This window comes from Olea europaea, chromosome 3, assembly GCF_002742605.1.
Source record: "Olea europaea var. sylvestris chromosome 3, O_europaea_v1, whole genome shotgun sequence".
Taxonomy (NCBI): domain Eukaryota; kingdom Viridiplantae; phylum Streptophyta; class Magnoliopsida; order Lamiales; family Oleaceae; genus Olea; species Olea europaea.
In genome coordinates this window covers 12149605-12166122 of record NC_036239.1, presented here as the reverse complement: position 1 = coordinate 12166122, position 16518 = coordinate 12149605, and the positions used below count along the sequence as shown (strand labels likewise).

The 16518-nt window shown below is 33.8% G+C and overlaps 1 protein-coding gene across 1 annotated transcript; it reads left to right on the top strand.

Moving 5' to 3' along the window:
- Positions 1 to 13139: 13139 nt before the first annotated feature.
- On the top strand, positions 13140 to 16094 carry LOC111386344 (CTL-like protein DDB_G0274487). The gene is made up of 5 exons (XM_023010807.1): positions 13140 to 13358; positions 13449 to 13760; positions 13960 to 14868; positions 15152 to 15385; positions 15513 to 16094. Exons 1-5 carry the CDS (start codon positions 13341 to 13343, stop codon positions 15687 to 15689), a joined length of 1650 nt encoding a protein of 549 aa, XP_022866575.1. The 5' UTR covers positions 13140 to 13340; the 3' UTR covers positions 15690 to 16094.
- Positions 16095 to 16518: the final 424 nt, after the last annotated feature.

Genomic DNA, 16518 nt, shown 5'->3' with positions numbered 1-16518 from the left:
GAAATCAAAGAAAAGACAAGGAAAAGCAAAGAGGAATCCAAAGAGTCTTCAAAACGCCGAATTGCTCTCAAATCGGCAATTGATGAAGGTACGTCCAATGAAAATTCAAGTGATGAAGAATTGGACAATTTAGTTCTTCTTGTCAACAAATGGAAAAATTTTCGAAGCACATGAAAATTTCAAAAGTAGGAAGAAAATGGAGAAGAGAAGAACAAGAAAATCATTTGCTATAATTGTGACAAACCCAGGAACAAAAGAATCGAATGTCCCAACAACAGGAAAAATTTCAAAAAGAGGCACTACAAGTTACATGGGATGATAGTGACAATGATGATCAAAATGAAAATAGTAGCCAAGACGAAATTGCCAACATGTGCTTCATTACTATTGAGGAAAAGGTAAGTCCTATAGAAAAATTTTCATTTGAAGAATTATCGACTTGTTATGATGAAATACTTGAAAATTTTGAAAAACTTGCCAAAAGTCATTCTATGCTCAAAAAGAAAAATTCTTTATTAAAAGATGAAATAAAGAAACTTTTGGAAAATCAAAAGGAAAATGATAAATATGATTGTTTGGTCAAAGAAAATCATTTTCTTAAAGAAAAGGTAGATGATTTGAAAAAAAATCGTTCACAAGTTTACCCAAGAAAAGAAAATTTTTGATTTGATGCTTGGGGATTAAAAATGTGTCTTCAACAAAGGAGAATTGGGCTACAAACCATCCTTAAAAGAAAAAATCTCTTGAAAACATATTTGTTAAATCTTCAAAAACTTCTACTTCTAAGACTACATGTAGTTTTTGCAATAAGATTGGACATATTGAATATAACTGTCTTGTTAAGAAGAGACTATATTTTGAAAATAAGTATAAGTGGATTCAAGAATCCACAAAAACTAACTATCAAGAACCCAAATTAATATGGTTATCAAAAGTCAAAAATTTAAATTATTTTTGTAGGTACCAACAAAAATTCGAAGAAAATGGTTCTTGGATAGTGGATGTTCAAAGCACATGACCAGACACAAATCATTACTATGTAACTTCAAGAAGAAAGATGGAGGTCATATGACGTTTGGAGATAATGCCAAAGGAAAAATTATTGGTATCGAAAATATTGGTAACTATCCTTCTCCTTCTATTGAAAATGTATTATTGATAGATAACCTCAAACATAATTTATTAAGTATTAGTCAATTGTGTGACAAAGGTTACAACATTAAATTTGATTCTTCCAAATGCCTAATTAAGGATATTATATCCAAGGAGGTAATTTTTGTAGGAAGCCAAAATAAAGATGTTTATATCATAAACTGAACATAGAAATGATGAAAAATGTTTACTAGGTTTGAAAGAAGATACATGGCTTTGGCGTAGGAAAATAGGATATCTTAGCATGGACCTTCTCTAGAAAATTTCTAAAATTTGTCTTGTTAAAGGTTTGCCAAGCTTAAAATTTGAAAAAGAAAGAATTTTTGAAGCTTGTCAATTTGGTAAACAAGTAAAAAATTCTTTCAAATCAAAAATACATTCTTCAACTACAAAGCTATTACAACTTCTCCATGTGAATCTTTTGGACCATCTAAAATCGAAAATTTAGGTGGAAAAATATTATGTTTTTGTTATAGTTGATGATTTTTCTAGATTCACTTGGGTCATATTTTTTAGCCAAAAAGATGAAGTGCTAAAATCTTTTAAACATTTTTGTAAGAAAGTCCAAAATGAGAAAGGATATTCTATAATTTCGATTAGAAGTGACTATGGTAGAGAATTTGATAATACTGCTTTTGATGATTTTTGTAAGGGAAAATTGCAGTAGAGGTACCAAATCTTTCGTTTATTAGCGGACTTTGCCCAAACATTTAATTTGTGTCACCCACAGTCCAAAACCTTTCAAAAATATACACGGGTGGTTTAAATGGATGGAAACCGTCCGCTTGACCATTAGTTGACTATAAAAGTCAAAATTTGACCAATTTGGACCAAATTAAAAAGGACAAAGTGGTACTTTGCATTTTTTCTTAATATTAATAATTAAAATAATTAATAATAACAATAGAAAAGTAAAAACAAAATAAATAAAAATCAAAAAAAAGAAAGGGAATATTGTTCATCTTCATCTTCATCTTCACACCACCCCACTCCGCCTTGCCCCACCCCACGTCGCCACACCCAACCCCGATTCCATGGGGATAATCTAGAAATCTTCTAGAATGCAATTGCTACCAGAATGTTAATAAATGGGGAGGGTATTGTAGCATACTGACCTTTTTTTTTGACGTTTTGAAAGAAAAGTGGGGAGAGAGGCAGGTCCACTAGAGAACCGGTCGAACTTGTATTTTCGTGCCACTTTCATTCAGTAATGCAGCAAAATATGTGTGTTTGGAAGTTCTGCCATTTGGTGTCAAAGCATGTACCTAGGCAAATGACATCAACAATGAAGGAAAGCTGGGGATTGATATGGAATTGGTTGGAGAAGATGATGCTACAAAGGGAAAGGCACAACCGAGAGGATGATTCGGATTGGATTCACAAGGCCAACTCGTAATAACAATATTCTATGAGGAAAATCCAAATTGGGGGGTGTCTAGGGGGAGTGGATTTACTCCATTAATCAGTTGTCGGAGGCAGAGAAAGTGGAAGCTGCTATGTCGTGTCTTGATGGCAAGTCTGGGCATGGTTCCAGTGGATAGAAGGTCTCCATCCAATTTGACGTTAATCACCACTGTTGAGGGGAAAGGGTCCCGACAGCTAGTGCTACAATGGCAGGAGAGAGAAATGAATTGAGGGTTCAAGTTGACCGGAGACTGTGGTGGCGACCGCCCATGGAATCGGGGTTGGGTGTGGTGGCATGGGGTGGGGTGGGGGGTGAAGATGAAGATGAAGATGAACAGTATTCCCTTTCTTTTCTTTGATTTTTATTTATTTTGTTTTTACTTTTTTATTGTTATTATTAATTATTTTAATTATTAATATTAAGAAAAAATGCAAAGTACCACTTTGCCCTTTTTAATTTGGTCCAAATTGGTCAAATTTTGACTTTTCTAGTCAACTAACGGTCAAATGAACGGTTTCCATCCATTTGAACCGTCGGCGCATATTTTTGAAAGGTTTGCCACTGTGGGTGGCACAAACTAAAGATTTGAGCAAAATCTGCTAATAAACGAAATGTTTGGTACCTCGGCTACAATTTTCCCTTTTTGTAATGAAAATGGATATGTATATAATTGTTTGGCTCCTAGAACACCTCAACAAAAAGGTGTAGTAGAAAAGAAGAGTTGCACACTGCAAAAAATGGCTAGAACCATACTAAACGAAAACAATTTACCAAAATACTTTGGGCTGAAATGGTAAACACGCCTTGCTACACTGTAAATAGAGTTTTAGTTAGTCGAAATAAAACTAAAACTCCTTTAAACTTTGGAAAAACAAAATTCCTAATATTAGTTATTTCAAAGTTTTTGGTTGTAAATGTTTTATTTTGAATACTAAAGATAATTTGGGAAAATTCGACTTGAAATTCGATGTCGGTATTTTCCAAGGATATTCATCAATTAGCAAAGCTTATAGAGTATTTAACAAAAAAACTCTAGTCGTTGAAGAATCCGTACATGCTTCATTTGATGAAGCTAACTCTTTTGATCGTGAGAAGGGTATTGAAGATGATGTAAGTTTGGAAAGTTCATTCAAAAGAATGAATATTCAAGATCAAAATCAAGGAGTTCAAAATGAAAGCCAAGAAAATGAGCCAAATGATGAAGAAAGCAAAGAAAAATCAACCGAAACTCAAAAAGACTATACACTACCAAACGAATGGTTCGTCCCATCTCATCCAAAGGAATTGATAATAGGCGATCTCTCAAAAGGTAATATTACTTGAAACTCTCTTAGAAATCATCTCGGAAGTTGTGCTTTTCTTCCTCAAATTGAACCTAAGAACTTCAAAGAAGTCGAGTTTGATGAATTTTGGGTACTAGCAATGCAAGAAGAACTAAATCAATTTTAAAGAAATAATGTTTGGGATTTAGTTGCTAGACCAAATAATCAAACCGTGATTGGAACAAAATATGTATTTAGAAATAAACGGGATGAAGATGGAAACATTGTGCATAACAAGGCTAAATTAATGGCCCAAGGTTATAATCAAGAAGAAGGTGTAGATGTTGAAGAAACTTTTGCACCGGTAACTAGATTAGAATCCATTCGTATACTTCTTGCATTTGCTTGCTACAAAGGATTTACATTGTATCAAATGGATGTCAAAAGTACATTTTTAAATGGATGTATTCAAGAAGAGGTTTTTGTCGAACAACCTCCCGGTTTCAAAGATCATAAAAATCCAAATCGTTTACAAACTTAGAAAAAAACTTTGTGGCCTAAAACAAGCTCCTAGAGCTTAGTATGAACGATTGAGGAAATTTCTAATTTCAAATGGATTCTCTATTGGAAAGGCCGATACCATACTTTTTGTGAAAAGTTATAAGAATTACATACTTATTGTTCAAATTCGTGTGGATGATATTATCTTTGGTGCCTTGTGAAGAATTTTCTAAAAGTATGAGCAAGGAATTTGAAATGAGCATGATGAGAGAATTAAAATTTTTCCTCGGGTTGCAAATTAAACAAACTTCTTAGGCTTTGCACTAGTCTCATGTTTTAGTAAGAAACAAAATTTCATTGCATTATCCACAACTAAAGCCGAATATATCTCAGCCGCTAGTTGTTATGCACAAGTGTTATGAATGAAACAAATACTTAAGGATTATCACTTGTCTTTTCGCCACATATCTATTATGTATGATAACACTAGCGCCATAAATTTGTTTAAGAATCCTATATTGCAGTCACAAACGAAACACATTGAGATTAGACATCATTTTCTTAGAGATCATGCTCAAAAATGTGATATTGCATTAGAATTTGTCAATACAGAAAACTAATTGGCCTATATCTTTACTAAACATCTTGCTCTCGACTGATTCACATACATTCGTAGAGGTTTAGGAATTATTAATAAAACTGAAGTACATAATTGATGCTAGGTAACTATATTTACTCTTCTATTAAAAAAAGGTTCCAAACAAGTCAACCGAATGCGTCCGACACATACCGGACGAATATAACGGATGATCCTGTAATTCATCCGGATGGACAGAATTTTTTTTCTATTATACCGGACGACTTGGCATGTCATACCGGACGTCCGATACACTGAAATTTTAGATTTTTAAATCGCGAACAAGGTCATTTTCTTCCCACCTTCTTCACTTTCTTCAAGCCCTCCTCCATACTCTACTCGAAAATTGTCCTTACACTCTTCTAATTCATCAATTTAAACATCAAATCTATTAACCCACTTCCTCTACACCATTTCCTTCCTCAAAGATTTGAAATTTCTCTCATAATTTCACATTTCCCAGTTTCGTGCCCTAACTCTCAATTCTCCATATATTCTTCAATTCACACAATGTCAAGAATAAAGCAAGTTGGAAAAGGGTAAAGACTATGGAACGAAAGCGTTAAACATCTTCCTCGGACGAAGAAACGGATTTTGAACCCGAAGTGCCAATGAGCTCATTTGAAAAATATCCGATTCTACTAGGTAAAAATGTTGATTTTGCGAATTTTACTATTGAAGCTCCTGCTTTTCATATTGAAGAATTCTTTGAGAAAGTAGGATGGATTTCGATTTGTTCATTAGAAGAAAATGCTTACTCTCAACTCATGAAAACTTTTTACACAAAAATGGTTATTACACCACGACCCGATAGTAGTTCCTACTTAATTAAAAATGTGAGGGTCACCGTTAATAAAGCTCTCATTCGAGACCTACTTAGGCTTGAACCATGTGATAAATAAATTTTTGTTCACAAAGCTCACTCGACTTTAGAAGGTTATAACCTGCGTAATGCATGCCGTCATGTGACGGGAAAAGATTTTGAAAACATTACAAAAGTTTGTGCCAATCAACTCACCTTACCTTACAAAGTATTGCAAAATATCATCGCTAACATTATTCTACCTAGGAAAGGGCATCGAGATGGGGTTAATTACTTTTATTTGTTTATTCTTTATTCATTTCTCGTTGCCGTAAATTAGATTTCTCAACCATTGCCTTGGGCCTTATGAAACTTATCCACTCTTCCTGTTATACCAAAGCTCTACCCTATGGAATGCTTTTAACAAAAATCTTCAAACACTTCAATGTCTCTCTTGATGATGAAGCGGTTGTCAAACCTCGTCCTGCCGGTACAATCAATATTCAAACTCTCAAACGTATGAAAATTTATAAAACTCAAGGCCAATGTGTGGTTTACGCCAAAGGATTCGACCCTACCTCGAATCCTTCTACATTACCCTTTGAAGAAGAAGAGGAATCCGACGAAAATGTTTCATCACTTTCGCATCCACCGCGCATTAGTGCCCCTTCATCTTCTTCCCGTGGGTACACTTTTACTGAGTATCGATATAATTTACTCACTGGGTGTCTCGACTCATCCACGTCTTCAGCTGATGGGCTTACCGGTGTTCTTCATCACGTTCAGTCACAGCATGCCACGATACAGGCTCAATAGTATGCCATTCTTGCACAGCAGGCGGAGATGCAGGCTCAGCAGAATGCATTCTATGCTCGCTTTTACGCATATTTTCCTCCACCTCCTCCTCCGGAGCCTTAGTTTTATTTGTCTTATGAATATTTTTTTTGTAATCTCGAACTCTTTATGACTCTAACTTTCTGTGTTTTGATTATGAAGTTATGAACTTATATTTTTTTTAATATAATGCATTATTTGTCATTTTTTAGTATGCCAAAAGGGGGAAAACTATATGAGATGATATAATGAATGATAAAGATGATGTAATGCAATGATAGGAATATTATATGAGATGCATGATAGGAATTCGTAAATAAGGGGAAATACATGTATAAAAGATAGGGGGAATTATTTCTTTACTTATCAAATTTCTATCATTTCTTATTTATTTCCTTACCTATTAAATCTCTATCATCTCGTGTTTGTTATAATAAAAAGGGGGGGGGGGGGGAATTGTTGACCTATGGTTGATTTCTCATTTTGATTATAACAAACAAATTGTGTTTAACAATTGTATTTGAGTGATTATAGAAGTTATGACAAACGTAGACAAAATGATGCTTATGGAGCTTTCGCAAATTTAATAAAGTAGAAGATGAGTTAACATCAAGACAATAAGCACTTCATCAAGTCAAACAAAGATGAGATTAGAAGAAATTAGACTTAGATACCTTGATGTCAAATATTAAGGTAAAACACTTTAGTATTTGGCAATTACGTCATTTGAAACTCAAGAAAAGTTTTTTCACACAGCAAACACGATTTTTGCATAAAGAATTTTTCTTAAGACATGAGCCTATTATACACTTTAAGAAATGTCAAAAAGTTTGAAAAATAAGTTAGAAACATCCTTCATGAGATTACATCTTTTTAAAACATTAAAAGAAGGAAAATTTCTAACTACTGGACACAAGTTGGCCTAGAGGACGCATCCGGTAGCTCTAGCAGACGCGTCCGGTAATTCTAGCGGACCTCTGGTATGGTAGGTTTGTCCAACGGTCAAGAATTTGAACGTTCTGACTTCTGAACAAAAATCGGTTAGTTGACCGTCCGATAAGGTAGCGGACGTCTGGTAGCCTTGTCCGGTAAGACAGAACTTTTGACAATTTTGCTACTATAAATATCAGATCATTTTGCATTCAAAGATAGACTTTTGTGAGAATTAAAGTGAGATATTATTGATCTTAACTACTCAATCGTTTTGCTATATCTATCTTTTCAACTCATTTATATTAGAAAAACTTTTGATTGATTCAACCTTTGAAAATCATTCTATTCATCAAAGTTTTTCTTATTTAACACTTGAGCTTCAATTATTGCTATCTACTAAAGTGTTAGCCATCTTCTCTTATTGTATTCAACTCCAAATATATCATTCATTACAAGAGAAGTGTCTATTTGTAAACTCTTAATTTTCAAATTTGTGGGTCGAGTTGAGGTTCCGAAAATCTCAACGGTGTAAAAGGATCGTGCCCGTTGTTTGTAAGTCACTGTAATCATTGTAAGAAGGTTAGATTGCACATAAGTCAATCAATAAAGTAAAAAAGGTCTTGCTCGTAACAGAGAGTTTGTAACAGGGACGTAGATCATTGCATTGGATCAAATCTTCATATCATATCGTTTGACTTCTCTTCCCTTTTACTTATTTTTGCTTTTATTTGTTACTCGTGATTTCAACATAGTCTTTGCTCTTTTTTATATTTAAAAACATTTGATTAATTGCTATATTCAAATAAGTATTAGTTGTACACTTAGAATTATTTTTCGACAAAGTTGCTATAACCAATTCACTCCCGTTTTGGTTAGCTAGTTTTGGGCTTTTACGTACTACATGTGTTAAGACTTGGGTTTCATCTCAAAAGGTCAACCTTATTAAGAGGAGGGGATCAAGACCTTATAAGTTGGTCTATATTCTCATCTTTATTTAATGTGGAATTATATCCCTTGACATGCCCTCGCAAGATGGTGGCTCGTTTCAGCAAACTGATTTTGAAATCCGTTTGCTCATTTATTGATTCTTAATCGGATCGAATCGCTCGTTGGAGCTTAATAGGCTCTGATACTATGCCCATGTTTGAGCCACATTCTAAGAGAAAAATGTGTTATTCATGTCAAATCAATGGGAAATATATGGTTAAAAAATAAGAAAAATTTTTAGATTTGCATGTATATTATTTTATTGAAAAATGTGTGATTGAAATGATGTCAAATCACTGTTGAAAAATGTATTTTTTGAAAATAATGTGGCTCAAACAAGCCCTATGTTAAGACTTGAGTTCCATCTTAAAAGGTCAATCTTATTAAGAAAAGTAGTCTAAAACCTTATAAGTTGATATATATTCTCATCTTTATTCGATGTGGCTGTATCTCTTCCCTCAACGGCAACATCAACCCCGCAATATATGCTAAAACGTTGTAAATGACCTTTTGCCGCATTTTTTGGCCGCTGCAAAAGCTGTTTTTTGTTGTAGTTTCTATATTATAAATAGGACTAATTAAATATCTTAAAATCATCCAACTTTTATAATTATCCTTTGATATAGTGAATTTTTTCTTCTTTGTCAGTGATTTTTTCCTTCTTCAATTTTCACATAAATTGTGTTTTTGTTCGTATATTTTCATATTGCCAATTCTTGTTTTTCGTGACAATTGGTTTGGAGTTCATTAACGCGGTAACTATTCACTAACAAAAATTTTGGACTCATGCATTATCAAGTATGCATTTCCAAATAGTAATTGTATTGCAGCTGAAGGCATTGACTTTAGTCTATCGTGACATATTTTCATTTTCTACTACGTAGATTTTTTGTTGATATTTTCTATTTTGCTATACCCCCTGACTTTACCTGCTTTTTTAAGCTCAAAAGAGAAAGTTGGGTTTATTGGAGGATGAAGAATTGAAAAACGAGAGTTATGATAAAGAGGAGAGAATCAGAACGAAATCCACTAGATTGGCTAAGGAACCCCAATGATAGTAAATTGGAATTCCTTAACCCCCTTGGATTTTCTCTATTCTCTTCATTTTCTAACATTTCCTAAATTTAATGTCGACCGTTGGAAGAGAGCCTTTTGTATGGAGTTGGTCAAAGCTTGAAGCTTCTAATGTCATTTTGGAGTTGCTAGCTGTTTGAGACCCCCTTGGTAGACACTCTGTTGACATGAAAAACATGGTCATGAAAGTGGGACTGCTTCTCAATAAAATTAATCATGTTTTTTAAGGTAAATGTTTTTGATAGCTGAATTGAACCTAATAAAATGTTTTTGGTGGAGATGAAATCTTATTAATTTAAGTAGTATTTTGTTCAGAATAGTGTACATGTCGATTATGTTTTCTTCTTTTTTATTTTGGTTGTTCTTCTATGTACAATTGGAATTTTAGATGTGAATTGTTAGAAAAGAAATGGGAAATCACCTTAATACTCATTTTTATATCTTATATCGTCTACCAATAGAAGCTTCTGAGAAGCGGCTCAAAGTATCTTAGAGGGGAATTACCCACAGTTGCTTTTAAGTGCAGCACCTAGGAGCACAAGTCTAACCTCGGGTGGAAATCCAGTTTGAAGGCTGGAAGGAAAATAAAAATTCAAAAGGCAAACAATATTATCCAAACAAGTGATTGCCATGGAGCTACAGAACTATTGAAGAAGCCATGAAGGGTTTTTTTTTTTTTTTTTTCCCCATGTAATAAACATGTTAAATTGTTGGACTGTTCTGGGGACGTGATGCTTAAATCTGTTGAGAATGATGCATCTGTTAATCTTCGAAATTGCAAGAAAATTGAAAAATTAAATGATCCAATTAGTCCAAGTAAATTAAATTGCTGTCTTTACTCATGATAATCTCTTTATCATTATTAGATAAATAGCAAATTTGTCCATTTTACAACCCGTGCAATTAAGGAAATACTCAAACGATGCCTTGGTGTTCTCAAACCTATAGCCTTAGTATTTACAACTACCATTGGATGAGAATATGGGGGCAAAGTTGGATACAATGTTGTGCAATTACTTGCTCAGAATTGAAAATAGAATGGAGCAAGAGCATACTTGCAAGTGCATTAAATTTTCAAACAGTATAATCTTGCCATTTGATGATGAAATCACATCTTTAAAATAATTGATACATCATGTTTTTACAGAAATGAAAGCATATGCTAATAATTTACATGCCATATAAAGTTGAGTCATTCTTATGCCTAGAAAAGAATGTGTTAATCATATTAACAAAATTTTACCTGATTTTTGGTGAAATTTTTACGTACCATAGTTTTGATGAAGCCAGTGACAAATCAAAGTAAATCTTGTAGAAAGATTTCTCGAATAATTTGACGTGAAATGTTATTAAGTCGAGTCATTCTTATGCCTAGAAAAGAATGTGTTAATCATATTAAGAAAATTTTACCTGATCAGATTTCTGGTGAAATTTTTACGTACTATAATTTTGATGAAGCCAGTGACAAATCAAAGTAAATCTTGTAGAAAGATTTCTCGAATAGTTTGACGTGAAATGTTATTATGCCGTATTTATGATTAATCCATTCAAATTTTCTGTAAGACAAAGATTTGAAAGCATTCGACAAGTAGATTATGATTGCACTAATAAGAATTATTCTCTCTAACTACTCTCAACATATCTTTGCCTTCTGTTTTATTTTTTGAAGAACAGTTCGAAAGTAAGTTTTGTCTGGAATGTGTGTGAAGTTTTCTTTATTTCTCCATACTCTTGAGATGTTTCATAGCTATATTTTATGGTTGAAATCACAAAAATTTAAGTCTTCAAATTAAGTTAATTTTGCTTACCTCATTCAACGAACATATCTTCCGTCAATTCTTAACATTCAGCATGCTAACATTACTTTAAAAATAACATAATTTGTGTATTGCACGGAGAAAAGAGTAATGATAAATAATATAGCCTAGTTAACCCCACCAATAAATGATGTCGTTCCTTGCTGTTGTTTTAAAATAAGATCACATTTCAAACTATTCTATTGATTTCCACTTCTAATTGAACTTGTCCAAAAAAATCAAAAACAGAGTACATAAATTATAGTAATTTAATGATATGGTATATAAAAAATAGGGATGACAAAAAAATTCATCAAACCCGATACTCGTGGCCTCACCCCAAAAGGAGCGAAAATTACCCGCTTAATTGGGTATTTGGGTCAGGAGCGACGCGAGGGACTTCAGTCCTGGGTGGGTACGGGTAACAAAGACCCTCCACCCTACATCGTTTAACTTTTTTTTTTTTTTTTTTTTAAGAATTCAATATTTTAAATGAAAAATTTCACGAAATTTCATTAGTTTTAATAGAATATGGCAACTAAGGCTATTGAAGGAATATGACAAACAATAAAAGTTTAATTTTACTAAATATATTTGAATAATTTAATTTTTAAAAATAAACAAATTAAATAAAAATTTTAATAAATATATTATTGTCTGAATTTAATGAATGAGGACAATAAAATGGATTATCAAAAATAAAAACCAAAAAAATAAAATAAATTAAACAAGTGCTAAATGGGGCAAGGGCCCCTTTCCACCCTACCTTAAATGGGTAATGGGACGAAAAATTACTTGGCAAGGCGGGCGATGGTGGAGGTTGCCCAATTTCGACCTATCCCGTTGCCATCCTTAATAAAGAAGAAGATTTTCGTGAAAAAAGTTTGATCGATGTCAAAAAAAAAAAAAAATTCTAAAATTGTCTATTTTCAGAGAAGTTTGTGTCAACTTTGAGTGAAAACAGACAAATAAGCAAAACTCACCAGGTCGCCCAATTTTTTGACTTTTTCAACCAAACTTTATCATTTAGAGCTCCAAAAAAGTATTTTTCGTTTTTATGGATAATTTGATAATGGCGATTTTTAATTCAATGCTGAATATTAGGTACTTTAATTTTCATCATTATCTAGAACTTTAGTTTTTATCCAGATTTAAGTTTTTATTTTAAATACGAGTTGTAATAGTTGAATTTGATGATAATAAAAATTTAGGAAATTTTATATCAATATAATCTTTTTCTTGGTAACAAATCAATAATTTTGAATTTTCATGTGAAATTTTATTCGTTCTTATAAGTTTTCATTACGTTTCATTTTTCAACAACATAAGATATATATATATATATATCAAATCTGCAATAGAATTTAGAAATTCTGAGTCCATCACATGGTAATCTTTCGCATGAAAATAATGGGACATCATAAAATTCTGCTCCTTTTGTATTCTATCCACCTTTACAGCAAATTCCCCTTTAAAGTATAATTCTTCCAATCTCCAAATCTGACCATAATTCCCAAGTGTGCAGCCACACAATAATATCCCCTGGACCCCTACCCACGGAATTACTTCTCAACAGTCTGGCATACTAATGAAATACGTCAGAAAAAAAAAAATAATAATAATAAGGGAAATATATTAAAGTGATTTTAATCTCCGCAAAGTGGGGACTCATTATAAAATTCAGTCAAAATAGGTGAAATTAATTCAGTAAAAAAAAAAAAAAAAACTGACAAAATGAACATATTCTATTGGAGGGTGTGACGACACGCCATTAAGTGCAGTGTACAAATGTCGGATTCCCTGAGGTGAGGTAAAATGTCAAAATGAGGTGGAAGCATTGGTTTCGTAGGAGCCTATTGCATCACCCAAGAACAATATAGATACAAAATCTAACGTCCCCGACCACCACCACCATCGCCCTCGTCACACTTACGCGCCACCACAACCGCCGCCGATAATGGGTGCTGCAGAACCTGTAAGTGAACCACTTTCGCCCCACCTGCTTAATTTTTTCATAATTAGTTATTCTTGGACTTTTGCTTATTTATGTTGTTTTGTTGTATAGGTGGTGCACATAGAAAATGAAGAAGAATCAGTGCGTGAAGAAGAAATGGAGGAAAAAGGGAAAAGAGAAGATGAATTGAAGGATTTGGAGAAAGGTGAGATGAATATTCATAAAGCAGAAGTTCAAAATCAGGCTCCAGAAGAAGTTCACATGTCGAGAATGCAAAGATTGAGCAATTCAAATCCTTTAAGACTTGTAATGAATAATGCAACAAGATTTGCTTCTCCTTCGCATCAGCCCCCTCGCTCTTCTCAGCCGCCTCAGCCTTCTCCTCCTCCTCTGCAGCAGCCTCGCTCTACGCCTACACCACAAGTAAGATTTTATATCGCACACTTACACAGAAGCGGTTATGGTAATTTTGGGGCATTAATCAAAAGAAATTATATCTAAATACGGGACCTTTAATCAACATTTAGCCTAGAACTTGAGCTGCCTCTGCATTTCTTACATAGTTTTTCTTGAATTTTAATTGGAGATATTTTCTTGGACCCTTTTTTTTTTTTTGGAACAGGAATCAGTGATAACTCTGAATTCAAGATCATACACAAACAAGTTTTCCCTGTTTTTGTTCCTTGTGCATATGGTTCTGGCTTTTGGATTGGTGTGTTTTATGATATTTAAAGGAGTGCAAGGCCTAATAGAAGAAGGTAAGTCCCAAAGAGAAGAGAAGAGGGTGTTGAAGTATTTTTTGCCACAAGTTGAGGCTGCCTCTTTTCTTAGCATAACACTGGCATTTGTATGGCAAAAGGCAGTTAGATTATGGCCTAATATTATGGTGCTTTTCATAATTTGGAGTTCTTTCATCTTGACTTTATCGGCCGGGATTCTTTTAATTTGCTTCCAAAGGCCAGCAACGGATGGAGTTGGAGCTCTTTTTATCGTCTTTGGTATAGGTAACGGATTATATGCGTGTTGGGTTACGCATAGGACTAGTTTTTGCTCCAAGATTTTTATCAAGGCACTTGAACCTGTATCCAAATTTCCTGATTTAAATCGTCCTACTTATTGGATGCTTGGTGCTGGATTTTGTTGGATGTCGTTTTGGATATTAGCTGTAATTGGATCGCTGAATTTCTACATATCACCATTGATTATAATTGCATTGGTATTGAGCTTGGCTTGGACTGCTGAGGTTATGAGGAATGTGGCTAATTTAACAGTTAGCAGAGTAATTTCTCTTTATTATCTCAGAGGTATGCAATCTAATACCCAGTTTTGCTTCCAAAGGGCCTTGTCAAACAATCTGGGGAGTGCTTGTCTTGGTTCCCTTTTTGTGCCTGCAATTGAAGCTTTGAGAATATTGGCACGTGGGTTGAATTTGCTTGAGGGTGAAGATGAGTTCATGTTTTCTTGTGCGCATTGCTGTCTCAGGGTAATGGAAACAATCTTTCGACGAGGAAATGGCTGGGCTTACGTTCAAGTAATCTTGCATTCTTGCTTATCTAAGTTAAAAAATTCTTTCAATTTACATGTAGATCTTGATTAAAAGTCTTAACGAATGAGGCATCTGGAAATTGGCTTCTGGGGCTAGTGCTGGTGACTTGGATACCTTGGACAGTGTCTTACATCTCGATTAGATATCAAATCTCTAAGTCTAAATAAAAAGTAACTTATTATCAAAGTAATCTTGTAATAGAATTCCTTCTTTATTTGTGTCAAATTTTTGAGATAGTGTTGAATTTTCTTGGCTGTGACTTTTATAGATTGCTGCATATGGAAAAGATTTTGTGAAGGCGTCACAAGATACTTGGGAGCTATTTGAGAAGAGGGAGATGGCACCGATTGTCGACTCTGATATAACAAGTGCCATTTGCTTTCTCACTGGAGTTTGCAGTGGCTCAATATGTGTAATTGTTGTAGCTGCTTGGACAGCCACTGTGCATCATGGTTACACTGCAACCCTCTCAGTCCTGGCTGCCTTCATTGGTTACCTAATGGTTAGTTGACTCAACCTAACCAACATTATTCTAATAATGCATTACTTACATAATGTAATCAAGTTGAGCTTTTCAATTTTTGTTCCACAATTGTTTGGTTGACTTAATTTAATCAATAATGTGCTAGACGAGGATTGCCATGGCGCTACCTCAAGCCTGTGTGAGTTGTTACTATGTCTGCTATGCTGAGAATCCCGAAAATAGGCTATTTGATAAAACAATACCAGATCGCGTCAACTTGATAAAATCTGGTCGTGATGTGGTTGTACCAACACCTAGGATTCCCCGACGGTTCACAAGATAATTTGAAGTTCAGACATTATGCTCCAAGTGTAATTTCAAGGGACCCTTGATCTCTGTCCAAGGCATACATATGATTATCTAAGTGTCGTATTTATCGAAATGTAACGTCTTTTGTTGACATTGAATCATTCCTTTATCACTCTGCTATTCAAGAATTTAGTTCCATACCCAAATACTTAAAACATATGAACAACTATGAACTAGCCTTTGCTCTCAATAAATTTAGAGTGGGTATGTGAATGATTTATCGCACCCGGTTAAATTCATTACTAGATTAAGCAACTAGATGTGGTGACGTGAAAGGTTGTCTTGTGAAAGTTTCATCAGTATTGGATGCCTTCGAATCAGGAGGGACAAATGGTGCCCACCGATATTCCTATCTACAAATGCAAAGACAAATTGTCTTTTGGACCTGTCTTTTTTTTGTGGATATACTTTTTGTATATAGTATCTTGCATGTACCCACCATTATTTTATTGTCATTATGTTAGTTTTTTAAGTCGCTTATTTAATTAATTATATGTCATTCTTGAAGTACTCTTATAAAGGAGTCTAGGAAGAAAATTTTCTCTTTATTTTAGTTGAAGTTTGTGCAAAATGGTACCACTTTTCTTGATATAATCTGCAAGTTGCACTTTCACATTCCAATAGTTTTAAGTAAAGGTTAACTTTTATTGAAATAAAACGTTACAAAAGCTTATGAGATAAATAATGGAATACAATATACCCTTGTATTGTTCAAAACAATCAGGGATGTGGTAGCGAATGAAGCTAGTATATGGATAAAATGACATTAAGGCCTCGTTTGGTATTCATTTTTTTCACAATGC